The following is a 19,065-nucleotide window of genomic DNA, read 5'->3' as shown; positions in this document are numbered from 1 at the left end:
AAGGGGACAGGAATTTGCCTGGTATGAAGATGGGGAGTGTTCTTGGAGCGTGGAGTACTTGGGGATGAAGGCAGGGGGTGAGGGGTGGCAGGGGTGGTGACTGTGACAGGTGGGCTTAGGGGAAAAGCACCAGAGCATGGGGTAGGGACCAGGGGCAAGGCCCTGCAGGTGGGAGCGGTGGAGAGGAAGGTGGGATAGGTGGCCTCTTCCTTCCTTCCTTCCTTCCTTCCTTCCTTCCTTCCTCCCTTCCTCCCTTCCTCCCTCCCTCCCTCCCTCCCTTCCTTCCTTCCCTCCCTCTCTTCCTTTCTTTCCTTTCTTTCTTTCCGGGTCTCAGTTGTGGCACATGTGATCTGTAGTTGCGGCATGTGGGCTCTTAGTTGCGGCATGCAGGATCTAGTTCCATGACCAGGGATCGAATCCGGGCCCCCTGCATTGAAAGCGTTGAGTCTTAACTGCTGGACCACCAGGGGAGTCCCTAGGTGGCCTATTTCAAAATTAGCTCCGAGCCCAGAGAAGGAGCAAAAAATGTAATGCCTCTTTCTGTCTCCTTTATAAGATAACAGCAATAAGATTGGAGCAATTGAACAGTCTCTTTTAGTCACTTTAGATGCATTAACTTATATAATGCTCAGGACAACCTTATGAAGTAGGTACTGTTGTATCCTCATGTTACGGAAGGGGAAACTGGCACTCAGAGACGATAAGTAGTTTGCCATAGGGATTAAAGCTAGTAAGTGGCAGCTGGTAAGGTTCAGACTGGCTTAGAGTCTGCTCTGTTAACCATTATACCACTGCCTGATGAACTTGCCTTGCCCCAGTATTCGGGCAAGTACATCTGTTACCGCTGTAGAATTAAGCCACAGAACGTGCTGAATATTTGCACTGGGCTAGCCTGGGACCCAGCCCGCCAGTAGAGGAGGAAACCTAGCCCAGTCTTTCATCTGGGGACTGCCTGTCTGTTTTTGGAGTCTGCTAGTGCGCAGCACAGTGAAGGCGTGTGGAAAACACTTGCTGATTTGTTTTTGCTGAAGCCTTCCCTTCCTCACATGTGGCCCCTGTGTGAAGGGAGAAATGTGAGGCTTCTTTCTACGGCTGCCCCCAGAGAGTGTGATCCATCTGCCCCTCGAATTTATCTCCTGATGGTCCTGTGCTCTACCTGGACAAAAGAGTGATAAGCAAAGTAGCTTTCATAGATTCTGAGGCCAAGTCAGTCCAAGAATCCAAAAGCCCCATGAAGTGGTGAGTAGAACGTTTTCTCCTACAGTACTGACCCCAATACCTGCCTCTTCACACTGGTCCCAGCCCTGGGCGCCAGGGGCTCCAAGGAAATAGGTACTTTTAAAAGAAATAAAAATACCTGCACATAGCACAAAGTTTGATCAGTACAGAAGGAAATAAAAGGTCAAAAGTTACCTTCCCTCACATTTTTATTCCTCAGAGGCAGCCAGGGTCACCTTTATTAACAGATTCTTAAATATCCTCTCAGAAACTTTATACAAATATAAGTGTGTATGCATTTCTACACACATATATACTAGCACACGGGAACAGCACATTATATATGCAAATGGGATCAGGCTAAAATTGTTGAGCAACTTGTATTTTAAACATAATATATCTTAACTTCTTTCCACATCAATACATAAAATGTACCCCATTCTTTTTCATGGCTGTAGATTATTCCGTTATACAGTTGCGCCGTAAATTATTTTGCCTCTCTTCAGCTGGTGGGCATTTATGTTATTTCCAGTTTTTAGCCATTACCAAAGGTAGTGCAGTGAACATCCTGGTACATTTATCTTTTCATAGTTTTGCAGGTGTAGCCAAAAGAGCCTCAGTGGCTGAACTAAAGAGTCAAATAATATGCACATTTAGATTTGTGTTAGACATTGTTAAGTTTTCCTGCAAAAATGCTGAGATACTACATACTCCCACCAACAGCGTATGAGGGTGCTTGCTCTCCTCACATCGTTGCCAGCACTGGTATGATGATACTTCCAAAATTTTGCGAATTTGAGAGTAAAAACTGGTATATCACTGTTTTCATTTGCGTGTCTTTCTGAATTACGTTGAACATTTTTCCATATGTTTTTTAGCCATCTGTGTTTTGTTTTCTATGAAAACATTTTTCTAGTAAGTTGCTCTTATTCTTATTGATTTGAATGAGTTCTTTAGTTAGGAAATTAGCTCAGGGCTACTTTTAACCTTATGGAAACTGAGAGGGAGCTGAATTTTGAGTGCTTGTTAAACGCTTGTCAGAGTGCTAAGTGTTTTACCTACAACATTAGCTCTAAGCCTCACAACCATCTGCAAGGAAGGTTTTATTACCTGTAGGTAAGAGATTATTATGATCAGAGAGCTAGTATGGGGGGCTCTGAGATCCAAACCATCTGTGCATTTCTTCACTCTACCAGACCAGCCAGGAAGTCTGGGGATTTATGCCAGCACCAGGCGGGTCTGTCCTCTGAGATCCCAGGGGGGAAGGGACATTCATTTGATTGTCATTTGTCAGTTTAAGTTCACCTGGGTATTCGGATGGCTCTGTCTTCTCAATACCTTATATTACTTTACATTAAATTAATTAATATTAAATTAACTTCTGGACCCTGGGATTCCTTTTTTTTTTTTTTTTTTAAATAAGGCTTCATAATAATTTACTGCTGAACTTTGGCTTCTGTACCTTGACACAGAACTACAGAGAGTGACTGTGTTTAGAACTACTTAGAGAAAAAAGTGAGCTGGTTAGCGGTCCAAATCCAAGCCCGCACAAGCAGCGTCGCTGGGAAGGGCTTTCCCTCCACACAGCCAGTGTATTCTGCCCCTCCACACAGCTGAACCCGAGCACAGGGGTCAGGCCAAGGCAGCCTGGGGCCGTTACAGATGCTTGATATTTGCTGACAGTTTTTATGTTTTAGCTGCTTCTGATTACGTGTGTGGAAAAGAAAATTTCACACTGTTGACGGTCAAGGAAAGACAGAAATGAAGAGGCTGACCCTCTCGAACGTTTTGAAGCATTTACAGCTCACAGTCTAAGTTTACAGTTGATTTGTTCTGTTTTGGGAGGTGCCAGGTGGCCTCCCTTTGGAATATTGGCGGTAGGAGAAACCAGTCCCAGGCCTTTTGGCATTGTTTCCACTGGGCCTTCTCTCTTCCCCTCTGGGGAAATGCATCTGTGTTTGCATTCTGCTTTCCCATTTTCTTCCCTTCTCTCTATTCCTGGTGTGTAGCAACTTGGCCACTTTCCTCCCTCCTCATTCTGACTTGGAACCTCATTTTCTTTTCAGTGGCCCAGTCTCCCAGGAATCAGCCCCTGCCCATGGCCTCCCCCATGAGCTGTCGTGTTTTACTTCATAACAAATGAAAGAAGGCTGAATGAGAGAGCCCCTCACTGGCCCTGCCCTTCGAATTGTGGGATATTTTTTCTTCCTAAATACTCAGTCTGCACTGTTCCCAAGAACTTGGCCTTAACACAAGAGAGGATTTGTTTCAGGCAATGAGCTCTGTAGACAAAAGATTCTTTGCTCTGCAACAGCTGCCAGAGAAAATATCACAGTGGGAGCTCCTTCTATGGACAGTTGTCAAGGGAAGCCAAGGTCTGGGCGCAGCTGGAGGGAAGTTCAGGGGGCGGAGGCATCTTCTCTCTGAGGCCTCTCCTTCTCTCCTCAGATGCTGATAGGCCTTGCTGGCCACCTGACTGGATATGACGGCACCTTTTTGTTCCAGAAGCCTGGGGACGAATATGAGCATCACAGCTACCTGGGAATGAGAGGAGTAAGGCTTCCTGACTTGCTATTGCCCAACTCAACCCTGGGGCCACGCTCAGTCATAAATGTGACAGCTGGAAGCCCTGGAGTGGTGGCAGGTGTAGATAAGGGGACTTTGGTGGGGGAGCATGATTGGACCTGTGCCCTGTAGTAGAGATTCAGAGCTGGGGTGGGCGGGAAGGAAGAGGGAGGCCACAGATAATAAGCGATGACACAGACAGGAGCAAGCGCACCCCGTCACCTGTTCTCCTGCCAACGTGAGGCATCAGATTTCAGATCAGAGGGCAGCCCGGGACTCAGGCAGCCAGGAATCTCCTGCAATCCCAACATTGGCCTCAGCACATTGGCAGGCTACGCGTCCTTCCCCTGCAGCCACAACTGCTAGGGTGTTGCCTACCTCTGAGGGCCTTTATTAACATTTCAGCATCCCCACACCCATGTCACCAGGTTCTTCTTTCTTTCCCCACGAAGTGTCGGGCACACAAGGGGTTTTCCAGTCTTTTAAGGGAAGTGTGTGTTTGCCTGGTCCCTCTGTGCTCTGAGTCCCAACACCAGCCTTGATGGGGCACGGCAGGGCCTAAATACCCAGCTGTCTGGGGACCTTGTATCTGGAGCTAATGAGACCTGTGGAGACTGTCCTCAGTGTGGCGCTCTCAGAGCAGGTTGCATTTACAAACCCCTTTCCTCAAGGAACCGCTTTATCAAAGCAGTTTAGATAAATGCCATGGGATTACTTGGGCTAATCACTGGCTTGTTTGTGTGGTCATACCATTCCATATTAAACAGGAAGTGTCCACTACCCTCAAGTTCATATTCTTAAGTGATTCTGTGTCTTCCTAATGATGTTTGAATACCACATAGCATGCATAATTGGATATAGGCCTGACTCACTGTGAACTTGCTATGGAAATGAAAAGGCCAAATATATCAGCCCTGTTCCCTTTCACACTAGAGCACATTGCTTTCTGCTAACAAAAAGTGACCACCCAAATGTGAGAATTTCCATTCCCCTGGGTTTGTCTGATTACTTTTGATGGACAGGGTAGGGGAATGGAGAGAACTCTGGTGGTTAAAAACAAAACAAAACTGAAAAACAACCCTCCAGATGCTGAAGTGTCAAGCAGTCTTTTTTCTAAAATCAAAATACAACCTATAGATTAAAGAGTGATTCCTGGTGTGATTGAATAAAAGGACCAAGGGAGAAATAACAGAAATAACATTAGAGTTCTCTAAAATATTAAAACACCTTCAGAGAGGTATTTCTCAACTTGCACCCAGTTTCATAACAGAAGCTAGTGTTTATCAAGAACTTTCTGTGTGGTAATAAACTTTAGCTCATTTAATCTAAAAAGTAAACCCTATGAGGTAGGAACTCTTAAGTTTCACATTACACAGAAGGAGAGGCTGAGATACAGAGACGTGACTTTGTCAAGGTCACAGCTAGCAATGATGGGACGGTCCGTTCCCGGAGTCTCCCACTTGAAATCGTGGGCCGTCTTGCCCACACCTCCCTGGCTGAACTTCGCTGATTTCTTGTCAGTGCACAAGTTGGTGCTTAGTGGGAACGTAAATGTTGCTTGATTTGATGCTTCACTGTTACACCACCCCTTTCATATTTAAACATATTGCAGGTGATTTTAGATCACCAAGTCATGCCATCATCAGGGCCCTCCATCTTAAAAGATTAGTTTGTACCAAGCCAAGTAGGTCCCTGATGCTTTGCTTAGTTAGTTACTTGACTGCTTCTCCCGTTCTTCCATAGTTCTGTGCGTTCCTCGGCGCTTTGCTGATCCCCTTTGCCTACCTCACTGTACTGGAGCTGTCCCAGTCCCTCCCGGCAGCGCTGCTCACGGCTGCCCTCCTCACCTTTGGTAAGTTGTCCTAGACCACGTTTCTTGGGATATTGACTGCCACACTATGAATGTAGCTGGAAATCAATATACTTAAAGATCCTGTCTACGGGCCCAGTTCTTAAGTAACTTGAGGATTGGGTAAATGTACTACAAGTCTCCTTTTATTCACTAGTAATACTTACATATATAAATACTTATATGTAGCAAGCCTTTATATTTTATTGGAGTGGTGAGTTGGTATGGGTAATCCCAAGGAATAGATTATCTGCAAGTTACCCACATTTGAGTTTGGAATGGATAACAAGTTTATGTGTGCTTGTGTGTGCTTGTGTGTGCGTGTGTGTGTGTTTGAAGGAGGCTTACAGTTCTAATTCTGCTTCTCTTAGGTTACTGTCAAGATTAGTTTGCATTCCTTAAACTAATTTCAACTGAATGCAAAGGTAGATGCCACAGAAGTAGCTGGGTGGCAGAGGATAAAATGGGAACTTTATTTCTGTGGATAATTCTCACATGGCTAATTGAGAGTTGATCCAGAGAAATTGATCCTGTTTTTAGCCTTGCTCATATGAAAGTGAATTCCTGACCTCATAGAGCTTAACATTTGAAGAAGTCCAGACCAGTTTAGGTGGTTAATTTAGGGGCGATTCTGGCTTTGTTTTTTTTTCTTTGTCTTCGTTGGGTCTTCGTTGCTGCGCGCGGGCTTTCTGTAGTTGCAGTGAGCAGGGACTACTCTTCGTTGTGGTGTGCGCGCTTCTCATTGAGGTGGCTTCTGTTGTTGCGGAGTATGGGCTCTAGGCGCTCAGGCTTCAGTAGTTGTGGCACACAGGCCTTAGAGTGTGTGGGCTTCAGTAGTTGCGGTGTGTGGGCTCAGTAGTTATGGCTTGCAGGCTCTAGGGTGTGCGGGCTTCAGTAGTTGTGGTGCACAGGCTTAGCTGCTCTGCGGCATGTGGGATCTTCCCGGACCAGGGATCAAACCTGTGTCCCCTGCATTGTCAGGTGGATTCTTAACCACTGCACCACGAGGGAAGTCCCTCTGGCTTTGCTTTGACAGATGATGTTGCAAGACTACAGGGTCTCTTTCTAGAGGACTGGTGGCTTTTCCCTTGGGTCTTTAACTTCCCTCTTCAGTTATTCGTTTATTCATTTTTCATTCCACAACTATTTTCAAGCATCTACTCTGTGCTAAGCCACTTTCTTGGCCTCAGAGGATACGCTGATGAGACACTGCTATCATGGAGCTTGCTCATTAGTGGGGCAGATGATAAATAAGCAAGTAAATTAAGTCTGTAATGTAACACCTTAAGCAATACGTACAATGTAGAAAATAGGGTAGGGTAGGGGATAGAGTAATGGGGAGTGATTCTGTTTTAGGCAGGGTGGTCTGTGAAGAGCCCCCTGAGGAGGTGGCCTTGAGCAGAGACCTGAGTGAAGCCAAAGATTAAGCCATGCAGAGATCTGAGGGAAGAGTGTTTGGGCAGAGGAAATAGCATGTGCAGTGGTCCTGGTGCAAGGCGGCACTTGGTGGATTCAGGGAACAGCAAGAAGACCAGTGAGGCCAGAGTAGAGTGAGTGAGGCAGAGGGTGTTGGGAGAGGAGGCTGGAGGAAGGCTTTAGTGGCCGTCTTGAGGCTGTCTGAAGGAGCTTGTTAGTCTGAATGAGATGGGAAGACATTGGAGGACTTAGGCCAGGCCATGATGTAATGAAATTTTGTTTAAAAGAAAAATCGCTTCAGCACCTGCATGGAGAATCAACTCCCAACGGAGACTTCGTATGAAGTGGTAAGATTCTTTCCCGGGTGAGTGTAGTTTGTGGCTGCACAGGCATGGTAGCAGAACTCCCTTTTTGATGGTGGAAATTAGCAGGAGCCCTCCTCTCAGGATCTCTGCATCTGAATGCATGACATGATCCCTTTGTGGGGCAAGGGCCTGGAAGCAGTGTGAGATATTCTTTCATATCATTGGGCTTTGGTGTACCCCAAAGCTGTGGCCTTCCACCTTCCAGATGACTCAGTTGCCCGTCTAATCTTGACTGCACAAATGCAACTAAGCACAAGGGGGACTGTTTCTTACCACTGGGGTGTTTGGTTCTCAGGGGGGCCCATCTCTGATTCCACTTTTTGACCACTGAGCTCATGTTTTTCAGACACAGGATGCCTCACTCTGTCCCAGTACATCCTCCTTGACCCCATCTTGATGTTCTTCATCATGGCTGCCATGCTGAGCATGGTCAAGTACAACTCCTGTGCCAACAGGTCAGAAACACCATCTTTGGGAGGGGGTGTCAGAAGCTGTGGCAGCTCTGGAATTTATATAATGGCCAGGGACAGGGTGGGTGTGATGCCTAGGGTGGGGGGCACCAGAATAGGTATTGTCTGGGAACTGTTTGTCTCCCTGCCCTCAGTGGTTGCAGCCAGTCCTGACTTGGTGATGGGAATAAGGTATATAAAGTTTGGCTTGAAGGGTCTACATCAGTCAAGAGGATCCCTGCAGGCCCCAGTCAATTCTAAAGCTGTTCTGGAGGGCCTGGCCTGCTTCCAGAATAGTCCCTTCCAGATCATCCTTCTGCCTCTGAGAGAGTAGAGTAGGTCATTCATTTTATTCAGACCAAAAGAGCTGGCTCTGCTAAGGCTTTTTCAGAAGTCACCTTAGTTTCGCCACAACCAAGCAGTGACCACCAGCTCTCTCCGGATTTGGGTTATCTTCTACTTGCACCACATCCCCTTCCACCTGCCATTTCTTTTTTTTTTTGTTTTTTTGTTTTTTTTTTTGCGGTACGCGGGCCTCTCACTGTTGTGGCCTCTCCCGCTACGGAGCACAGGCTCCGGACGCGCAAGCTCGGCGGCCATGGCTCACGGGCCTAGCTGCTCCGCGGCATGTGGGATCTTCCCGGACTGGGGCACGAACCCACGTCCCCTGCATCGGCAGGCGGACTCCCGACCACTGCGCCACCAGGGAAGCCCCACCTGCCATTTCTTGAATACATGCTATGTGCCAGGTACTGTGCCAGGAGCTAGAGGTACAGGAACACATAGGTCTTGGCTGTTCAGGAGCATTTGCTGTGGCAGGGGGTCAGCCAGGGGATGAGGAGACTGCAGCTCAGAGCACCAGGTGATCTAAGTGCAGCAAGCTTGGGAACCGACTGCTGGGCTTAGCACTGTGCTCCCCTGCTGGCTGGCTGTGTTACCTAACCTCTCTGGACCTCGAGTCCTCGTGTGGAAGAAGAGGCTGATGACAGGATCTGCTTCCAGGGGGTTGTAGGGAAGGCTAAAGAGTTAATACGTGTAAAGTGCTTGCAACAGTGCCTGACACATAGTAGGCACTCAGTAACTGCTGGCCTTTACAGGGTCCAGAGGTGGCACAAAAGACAGGGCTGACTGAATCCATCAGGCTTCTCTGGATTTTCCTTTTCCTTCCACTTGATTGGTCACCACTGAAGAATAAGCCCCTTGCTTACTTGAAGCCCTGTACTTAGCGAGGAAAGCGATGGCGCGTCTCCCCAGAAGAATCACCTACTGACTCTCACACTGTGCTTCCTGCAGTTTCAGGGGTTTCACAGACCACCTTCTCCTCAGAGCCATGCATGGTCCCTGAGGTTGGGGGCCCTCAAGAGAGAGGCCACAGTGCAGCCTCCCAGAGTCAGAGGACCTCTGCCTTCCCCATTGCTGCTCTTGCTTTTGAGTTTGGTTCCAGCTGCCAAACTGAACTCTGTGCCTTGTTGATTTTCAGGCCCTTCTCTGCCCCCTGGTGGCTCTGGCTCAGCCTGACTGGCGTTAATCTAGCTGGTGCTCTGGGGGTCAAGTTTGTTGGCCTCTTTATCATCCTGCAAGTGGGGTGGAACACCGTTTCAGACCTTTGGCACCTGTTTGGAGACCTCAGTCTTTCAATGGTGAGAACCCAAGTGCTTGTAGAAATGTCTTTGCTCCCCTGCTCCTCGCTTAGCAGAGCCAGTGGTCTTTCTCTGCTTCTGCTGCAGGTGGCAGAACAGCTGTGTTCTGGGCCCGAGGTGGGCTGCATCCGGCTGCCCTCTGTAGGGAGCAGGGCAGCAGGGAGTGGGCCATGGCTGACAGGCTGGAGAGGTATAAAGAGGGAGGATGGACTGATATCCTTGGGATTCTCTTTTGGCATTTGTTCCTGCATTGGTTTTTAAATGCTTTGCAAACAACCCAGCCTGAGGATTCTGTCCATCTGGGCTCATGCCAAATGTGTGACAGACACTGACTGCCTGGGACTTGAGGTAATATTGGTGGACTGACTTCCTGAACTTAAAATTTTCTTTTCCTGACCCAGAGTCTCTGCATCTGGAGGCTGGTAAGGGCCTTATGGTTTATTACAATATTATTTATTAAGAGCTGACTCTGTGTCAGGCAGTATGCAAAATGCTTTACTTTCATCATCTCATTTCCTCCTCATAACAAACCCGTGAGGCAGGTAGTTATTACCCTCTTGCCAAATGAGGAAATTGAGACCTAGAGAGGTAATAATGTTCCCAAAGTCATACAGGTAGTAAGAGGTAGATCTAGGATTCAAACAGGCGAGGCTGACTCCAGGCCTGAACTATTGATACTTTGCTGTAATGCACCTCTGAACCAAAGTCCCAACAAGTTCATTTATTCATTCAGAACATATAGACAGACCATCCGCTAAGTGTGAGACACAGAATATGCAGATGATTAAAACAAGATTCCTGCCCTCTAGAGACAATGGAGAGAGAGAAATAAGAAAGAAAGAAAGAAAAGAAAAAATAAGTCATGGTCCAGCCAACAAAGGCTGTGAAAGCACAGAGGAGAGCACAAGCCCAGTCTCGGGCAATCCAGGAAGGCTTCTAGGAGGAAGCTGAGGCCTAAAGTTAAGATAAGGAGCAGTTATCAATGTGATGGGTGGGGCTGGTACAGTGCAAGAAGCATGGGGAAAGTGCAGGGCGTCAGTGTGACTAGGATGGAGAGGGAGTGATGAGTGACGATGCTGAAGATGCAGGCCACACCTTGGCAGTAATGCGGGGACAGCCCGGGGTCCTCGGTGAGGGTCTGGACAGGCAGCGGAGGGCTGGCCCAGGTTCAGCCCCCTGCAGTGCTTGGTTGGTGGGGGGTGTTATGGGAAGGCTTAGGGTTTCCCCATGTCTTTCTTTCTTGATAGCCATTAGTTTTTCAATTGTTTCTGATTATGACTTACACATAAAAACTTACAGATAACACACATGTCAGGCATAAGGCAAATAATGCCTCACATGCCCAGCACCCTGCACTGGCTTGGTTTGCAGGTGACTGTGGGAAAACATCTGACCGCTCGCATCCTGTGCCTCATAGTGCTGCCGCTGGCTCTCTACACGGCCACGTACGCTGTTCACTTCATGGTGCTGAATAAAAGGTACAGCCAGAGCCTTTCCAGTGTCTCACTTCTGGTCTTCCTCTTGCCTCTAAGCCTATGGAGGGGCCGTGTGATTTCCTGGGTCTGGTTGGGATGCTCGGAGGGGACCCAGGGTTTTTTTTCTGTTGGTTTCCTCTTATGTTCTCTCTTTTGGGTACCCTGGCCTGAAGGAAGAAGAGAATGTTCTAATAACCAAACTGCCCCTTATCCCTAAACACAGTTCCTTGTGCTTAACAGGGATGGGCCACCATAAGCATGTGCAGTTGGAGTGAGGATAATAATAACAATAACACCAGCAGCAGCTCCCATTTAACAGGTAGTGACTATGTGTCAGGAACTGTGTTCAGCATTTTATATACGTTATCTCATTTAGTCATAATAATTCTTTTTTAAAAAAAATTTTTGGCCGTGCCACAAGGCATGTGGGATCTCAGTTCCGCGACCAGGGATCTAACCCGTGTCCCTTGCGTTGTAAGCACAGAGTCTTAACCACTGGACCACCAGGGAAGTCCCATAATAATTCTTTTGATTTTTTTTTTAAATCCCTGATTTATAAATGAAGAATTGAGGCTAAACAAGGCCAGGTATCTTCCAAAGTTCACCTAGCTAGTAAGTGGCCGAGTTATAATTTGGACCCCAGTTTCTCTGACTCTATCCCCCATGTCTGTCCACAATACCACACTGCCACTCCCTTGTACTTCTTTTAAACCAGCTGTGCAGAGCTCTTCCTAGGGCTCCTGGGAAATCACAGTTTCACTCCATTAATTTGGCTGTCTTCTCTCTGCCTTTCCCCACAGTGGTCCTGGCGATGGCTTCTTCAGTTCTGCCTTCCAGGCCCGGCTTTCAGGAAACAACCTTCACAATGCTTCCATCCCCGAACGTGAGTGTGTCTTGTCCTTTACGAAGGTAGAAGGACAGAAGGGATTCCTGGGAGTTGTATTGGAAAAGATGATATGACAGCCTGAGTTATTTTAGATGGGCACAGTGGGAGAAAGATCCAGTTAAATCTGGTCCGAGCACTCAAGAGAGTGAATAGGAGCACAGGAAGTGCAGAGGAAGACGTCCTGAGCAACGAGCTCTTTGACCCTAAAGAATAACTTGTCCGTCGTGGCTGTGGGAAGACCAACAGAGAGAATCTGGTGAAGGAACAAGGCCCTTCAGGGCTAGAGGTCAGTTCCCACCAGAGTATCCTGCTACTCGTATCCATTCACTATTCACACCGGGTAACTGAGCAAGTGTTAGCCACGTCGGAGACTGTAAGCGGATGCCCTCCAGAGTAGAGAGTCTGGGGTAGAGTCTGCAGTAGAGGACCTCTACATGATGTGACCATATGTGTTAAGTATAGAAAGAGGGAACGCAGAGCTGTGGGGATCAAAGGTGTAAGAGATCACTTCTGTTAGGGGGTTGGGGGGTGATCAGAGTGAGTGAGTTGCCTTGGAGTCAGGCCCTGGAAAAATGGGTAGGTTTCAGCAGAGGGAGATGGGGGAGAGGGCGTATCAGGCAGAAGGGAGAGCATGATCAAAGCCAAGAGCAGGGCAGAATTTAAGTCATAGGTTATATGCAGAAAAATACTGGAAGATAAGGTTGACAAGATAGGTTGGGCCCAGGTCATTATTTCCTGGAGGCAAGGACAATGTCTTTTAGTCTCTCCAGGGCCTAGAACACAGTGGGCCCACCCAGAGTGTGGAAAGAATGAAAAATAGGAAAGCAGGCAAATATTGGTTCGGAAAGGCAGACACTGGATTCCACACTGGAGAAGTCAGCCTTGAGTTGCTTGAGGAAATCCATGCAGTGGGGCCAGTGGGCTTGGGGCTGAGGCTTTCAAAGGAGGACTAGCCAAGTAAGGGATGGTCGATGTTGTGCAGTGGCTGTGGTCTGTGAGGAAACTGTAGAAAGAGGAAGACGACAGGGTGCGGTCAGGCCACTGGGCATGCAGGAGGAAGGGGCTGCTCAGGAGCAGTCCGTGAGGGAGTGTGGGGTTGAGATGGGGGACAGAGCATAATCGAGAAGCAGGCCTAGCTCAGCTATATTCTCTTCCATCAAGCCATCCTCTTTTTACTCTTCGGGCAAGAATTTGTTCTACCCTGCTCTGGGCTCCCACCATGTCACACCTTGTCGCACCTTTGCTGGAGCGTTTGCTGATCATCCTGTGCTGCTCAGTGTGTGACACCATCATCCCCAAGACTGGGCTCCACTAGGTCTGCAGCCAGGTCTCCTCCACCTTTGGATCCACCGTGTAATTGATAGGGTCTAGTGACCAAATGAATGAACAAAGGAAGACCGGAGCAGCCAGCACTGGTGCAGTGAGACCTGTTTCGGTGGAGTGGGGAATGGCGGGCAGCCAGATTGCAGGGCGTGGAGAAGAGGGACAGTAAGAAGGCACAGAGGCTCCTCCACAAGCCGGGGCCTGTGTGGGGAGGGGATGGATGCTCCTGGGTAAGCTGTTAACTCTGGGTTTTTGTTTTTGTTTTTTTAAATTCAGAGTAAAAACCCAAAACACCATTGAACAGTTACTACATGTGGTACTAGATTCAAAAGGCACAAAAGGATATATAGTGAAAAGTCTCTCTTAACAGTCTATAGTAACACTGTATCTTGGAGAATATTCCAGATGAAGATATAAGATGCTTCTTCCTTCTTTATTCCATGGAATGTATATGATAGACCTTGAATGAAGGACAAGTTGTTCCTAGTCTTTTGCTTTGATAATAGCATTGTTAATACCCAGCTTCTTCTGAAGTCCTTAGGAAGGGGGGGAGGGGACAGGCGAGACTATTTGGTGAGATCCTCTTGAGTTGACCCCACTGGGGTGAGAAGGCAGCCGCGCATCTTGCTTTCGGCAGTCCGGGACCCAGTGGAGTCTGTTAGGGGCTGGGGAGGCCTGTGGCTTCAGCGGCCCCTGCAGTCAGGGGCAGGTCTAGCGCTGCGCCAGCTCACACCGTCGCCGTCTGCCCGCAGACCTGGCCTATGGCTCTGTGATCACCGTGAAGAGCGCGCGGATGGCCGTCGGCTACCTCCACTCGCACGGGCACCTCTACCCCGAGGGCATCGGCGCCCGCCAGCAGCAGGTCAGTGAGCCCTTTGTGCGCTTGAGTTGCGGCAGCACTAAGCTGTTTGCCATGACTGAACCCTCCGTTCTCTTTCTGGCTTCCCCTCCTTTACCCGCACTGTTTCCCCGGCTTGAAACATCCTTTTCCTCTGCCTAACTCCAGCTTCCCTAGGCTTCAGCTGGGGAGTTCCCCTCTGACCACCATGACCTCCCTCTGCCTGCTCCTGGGTTAGGTGCGTCTGGTGTGGGCGGCTTTCCCGGCACCTTTACAAGCTTGTGTGGTAACCCTCTTCGCATTGAATTGTGAGTGCTTCCTTCCTCCTGTCTCTTTGCTGTTTGATTGCTGGCTCCTGGAAGGCTCAGTGCCCAGCACGAAGTGGATGATGGGTAGAGCGTAATGGTTATAAACACAGGCCTGGGAACCAGACTAGTTTATCTGGGTTCGAATCCTGGTTCTAGAGTGTGACTTTGAACAAATTCCTTAACCTCTCTGTGCTTCAGTGGGCTCATCTGTAAATTGGGGAAAATAAATAGTACTTCTCTCCATCATAAGGTGGTTGTGAGGATTAAGTGAGATAATCCGTATGACGTGCATGCTGGAGGATTAGCCGTGAGTATGATCTGAACGAGTGAGCGACACTGTCCGCGTCCACGTTAAGGAGTGGTGGATGTGGCTGTGGTGGATGATGCCTGAGAGGGAGAAGGATGGGGTCGGAGAGGTCCGTGGGGCCAGATTATGGAGAGGCCTTACGTGTTACAGTAGATTTAATTTTGTTCTGTAGACGCTGGGGAGGCATTGAAACTTATTAAGGGATAAGATGTGCTTAGATTTCTAGTTTAGAAGGACAGCTCTAGCAGGAGTGTGGTGGATTGGAAGGAGGAGGAGACTAGAGGCAATAATCATGACAAAGGATGGTGAACGGAGGCAGAGGCCACAGGGAGAGAGGTGGGAAGTGATTTAGGAAACTCTTCACAGGTTGAATGTCAGGGCCTGGTAACTGATAGATGTCAGGGATGAGCCATGTCCAGGTCTGTAGTCTGGAGGTCAAGGTGTTTGTGTGATAATGCTGTTTCACCATAATCAGAATTGGAGGAGGAAGCATGGCTTTGGAGATGAGTTTCCTTTGTGTATTTTAGCTCTGGGACTTGGCTCAGAAAAGAGACATGAGTGTGTAGCATACAGGTGTCAGTGACACAGTGGGGGATGGGTGACATTGCCCTGAAGCAGTGTGCAGAGGGAGGAGGGCCAGCAGAGGAGCCCTGGGGAGCAGGAGCACGTAAGGCAGCATTAAAGGCGCTCAGAGTGGTGCTGGTAGAAGTGGCTGAGAAGGAAGGGGTGGACGGGAAGGTTGGAGGAGAACGGGAGGAGAGTGCCGAGCAGAGGGTCTCCAGTGGGAGGAGATGCCAGCAGTTCAGGTGCTGCAGAGACCTCGGAGAAGGTGAGGACAGAGGAAGAGGCCTTCGAAGGGCAACATGGGAGGCCTGGCAACTCTGACAAGGGTGGCTTCCTTGGCGTGGGCAGGGCGGAGGCCTCGGATGCAGTGACCCGAGGAGAGGAGAGTGCGGAGGTCGGGGCTTCAGGGCTGGCTGCTGTTCTGAGAAGCTTGAAGTGAAGTTTCTCTTCCTGCAAAATGATCAAAACCTTTACTTTGTGAAAAACTTTTGCTTCTCAAAATATTTGATTGTTGTTATTTCCTTATTTACTAGAAAGTTGACCCAGAGTATTGGGTTTTGGTATCAGTTTCCCATTCTTGACTCTCCGCTTCTCTCTAGCACAGTGGTTCTCAACCCTGGCTGCGCTTTAGAGTCCATTGGAGAGCTTTTAAAAAATTCTGATGCCTGAGGTCCACCCCAGAGATTCTGACTTAATTGACCTAGGATGGGGCCCATGCAGTGTGCATTTTTGTTTTGGTTTTAAGCTCTCCAGAAGAGTCTAATGTACTGCTAGCCCTTCCATAGTGATACCTTGCTGCTGGTGTCATGTAGGAGATAAAGTTACAGATGTGGTGATGAGGAACATCTATACTGTGCAAAGGGAGAGAAGAGCCACGTTCTGAAAGGCCCTATTAAGCTGGCCTTAGTGTTACACACTTGAAGCCCATGGGTAGAGGCATGAAGTTGTGACAGTCATCTAGAGAGAGCACATTAGGCCAAGGGACAGAGAGCCTGGCTTTGTCACTGACTGAGTCACTGAGCCTTTCGCAGCCTGTGTCTTCATCTGTAAATTGAGGGGACCGCACTAAATAACCTCTAGTAGCCCTCCTCTGCCCTGTAGTTTAATGTCTTGTTAACAGCTCTAGGTCTCGATTTTTAAATGTTTTTAAAGCATAACGTTTATAAAGTAAGATTGGAAAGTGTAGAAAAGTATAAAAAAAAAACCCCAAAGTTACACATAATCCAAGGATCATTGTTTATCCACGTAGTTTGATGTACAACATTCTGCTGTAATAGCATACCTGTGTCCCTAGGAGACCTCATATTGTAAAAAACTCCATTGTAAAAATAAATGTTTCAAGGGGAAAAAGAGGCCATGGACTATATTCACAATAAGTGATTTTTCTAATAGGAATTTTAATAATAATGGTTTTTGGAAACAAAAAACAAAATGACAGCGCAGGGTGCACACACAAGCACCACAAAAGCTTAACATCCTTGAGCAAAATCGAGCTGGGTGAGCTTGATGTGTGCAGCTTTTGATGGGGAGCGTGGACTTAATTTCTCTGTGGCTGCCACAACTTTTAACGTGTATGTTCTTAATACCATTATTCCTAATTGTTTCTGAGAAAGCAAAAACCACTGAAACAAAGCAGCCATGATACACGCATAATTATTTTCCTACACGCTAATTCCAAATCTCTTTGCAAGTAAATAAGTCATGTTTTGTCCAATTGGAGTTATTAAAACTCACGTTGTAAGAGAGATGCCTTTGTTTCCGTTGCTTCTGGGTATTTATGTGCTTGTATACATAATTAGCATAATTGTGTGTATGCAGTCTCTATCCTGGGAGCTTTGGAGCTAGCTCCCTCCATTTGAATCCTGTCTCTCCAGCTGACAAGCTGTGAGACCTTTACTTAACCTCAGAGAATTACTTACCCTCAGTTTGCTTGCAAGTAAGGTGGAGGTAACCATAGTCCCTACAACCTAGCGATAAGACCTGTCCAGTGCTTAGAGCAGTGCCTAGTGATAAATGGTAACCATTTTCAACAGCAGCATGTTATACACCTTCTCCTGTGCTGGGTAAAAATGCCGTGAAACATTTTCTGCGGCTGCATAATATTCTATCCTGTGGACATAACCAGCACGTAACTCTTCCTTTAGTATTGGACATTTATATTGTTCCCAGGATTTTTGCTGGTAGTTTAATTGCAGCATTACATGCGTGTACACACATGCACACACATACAATTTTTAAAAAATCAGTGTATACAAAATGGCTATGTCTAAAACTTTAGGCTTCTAGGATAAGATTTTTTTTTTTTTTTTTTTTTACAGTACGTGGGCCTCTCACCGCTGCGGTCTCTCCCGTTGCGGAGCACAGGCTCCAGATGCGCAGGCTCAGCGGCCATGGCTCACAGGCCCAGCCGCTCCACGGCATGTGGGATCCTCCCGGACCGGGTCACGAACCCGTGTCCCCTGCATCGGCAGGCGGACTCCCAACCACTGCGCCACCAGGGAAGCCCCTAGGATAAGATATTAATAGAGTTTTTTTCGTTTCATTTGGCCATATTCTAGAAAATATTTGACCATATTCTAGAAAATACCATGAATTTTTCATTTAGAAAGTTTGAGACATGGTCTTGATGACTTTTTAAAAATGAATTAAATCCTCTTTGTGTGCTGGAGACTGTGTTACACAAGGTGTTATTGTTCCTCCCTTTAGGAGGTGGGAAGTTGAAAGATAGGATGCAGAAGGGTGCACAGAGACAAATCAAAAAGGCTTTTGTGGGAAAAGACCTCTAAATATAGAAGGAAGGAGAGAAAGTAGCATTTACCAAATGCTACTTCGGAGCCCTGTCGGGAAACACAGCCCCTCGGGTTGGTGGCTGGGGATTCTGAAAAAGGCTTAAGCAACATTGGCTTGCTATTGATTGTCCTGTGGCCGGCTGTGCTGATAGTGACTGTCTTCTCCCTCCCACCTCCTCCTCCCTCCCCCACCCTACCCAGGTCACCACCTATTTGCACAAGGACTACAACAACCTGTGGATTATCAAGAAACATAATACAAATTCAGGTAATGCGGTAGGGAACTGGCGCTTCTTGTATTATTACTTACTCCGAGCCCTCCTTAACATTTCTCATGCCTCCAAAAGAATGGTGCTGGGATGGGCTTTCCTGAGCATTCTTTGCCATCTTTACGGATCTCAGTTATCCTTTCAACAGTTATTTATTGAGCCCCTGCTACGTTACAAGGACTGTTGTTGGCATAGGGATAAGCAGTGAGCAAGACAGATAAGATCTCACTCTTAGAGCTGTCTTTTCTTTTTTAATTTTTAAATTTAATTTTATTAATTTTTTTATACAGCAGGTTCTTATTAGTCACCCATTTTATAGACAACAGTGTATACATGTCAATACCAATCTCCCAATTCATCACACCACCCCCACCCCCACCCCCCACCGCTTTCCCCCCTTGGTGTCCATACGTTTGTTCTCTACGTCTGTGTCTCAATTTCTGCCCTGCAAACCGTTCATCTGTACCATTTTTCTAGGTTCCACATATATGGGTTAATATACGATATTTGTTTTTCTCTATCTCACTTACTTCACTTTCTGTGACAGTCTCTAGATCCATCCATGTCTCTACAAATGACCCAATTTCGTTCCTTTTTATGGCTGAGTAATATTCCATTGTATATACGTACCATATCTTCTTTATCCATTTGTCTGTCGATGGGCATTTAGGTTGCTTCCATGACCTGGCTATTGTAAACAGTGCTGCAGTGAACAGTGGCGTGCATGTGTCTTTTTGAATTATGGTTTTCTCTGGGTATATGCCCAGTAGTGGGATTGCTGGGTCATCTGGTAATTCTATTTTT

General features: G+C 47.4%; 1 protein-coding gene across 3 annotated transcripts in view; it reads left to right on the top strand.

Moving 5' to 3' along the window:
* POMT2 (protein O-mannosyltransferase 2) overlaps nt 1–19,065 on the top strand; it is a 47,650-nt gene that overhangs the window by 9,044 nt on the left and 19,541 nt on the right. For 2 of the 3 annotated variants that reach the window (XR_003435576.1, XM_027120148.1), the window contains exons 3-10: nt 3,667–3,771; nt 5,527–5,635; nt 7,760–7,868; nt 9,343–9,502; nt 10,874–10,980; nt 11,778–11,860; nt 13,939–14,048; nt 18,194–18,260. Coding sequence is in view for 1 of the 3 variants with exons in the window: in XM_027120148.1 (XP_026975949.1) it covers nt 3,667–3,771; nt 5,527–5,635; nt 7,760–7,868; nt 9,343–9,502; nt 10,874–10,980; nt 11,778–11,860; nt 13,939–14,048; nt 18,194–18,260 (850 nt within the window). In the remaining 2 variants the exon portion in view is untranslated. Of the gene's footprint in view, nt 1–3,666; nt 3,772–5,526; nt 5,636–7,759; nt 7,869–9,342; nt 9,503–10,801; nt 10,981–11,777; nt 11,861–13,938; nt 14,049–18,193; nt 18,261–19,065 lie in introns of all 3 variants that reach the window. The other variant, XR_003435577.1, reaches the window with a different exon arrangement.

This window comes from Aethalodelphis obliquidens, unplaced genomic scaffold (assembly GCF_003676395.1).
Source record: "Aethalodelphis obliquidens isolate GAN/ISIS:26980383/991018 unplaced genomic scaffold, ASM367639v1 scaffold21, whole genome shotgun sequence".
NCBI classification, from domain to species: domain Eukaryota; kingdom Metazoa; phylum Chordata; class Mammalia; order Artiodactyla; family Delphinidae; genus Aethalodelphis; species Aethalodelphis obliquidens.
Note: the sequence above shows the minus strand (reverse complement) of the source record. Positions and strands in the feature narration are given on the sequence as shown.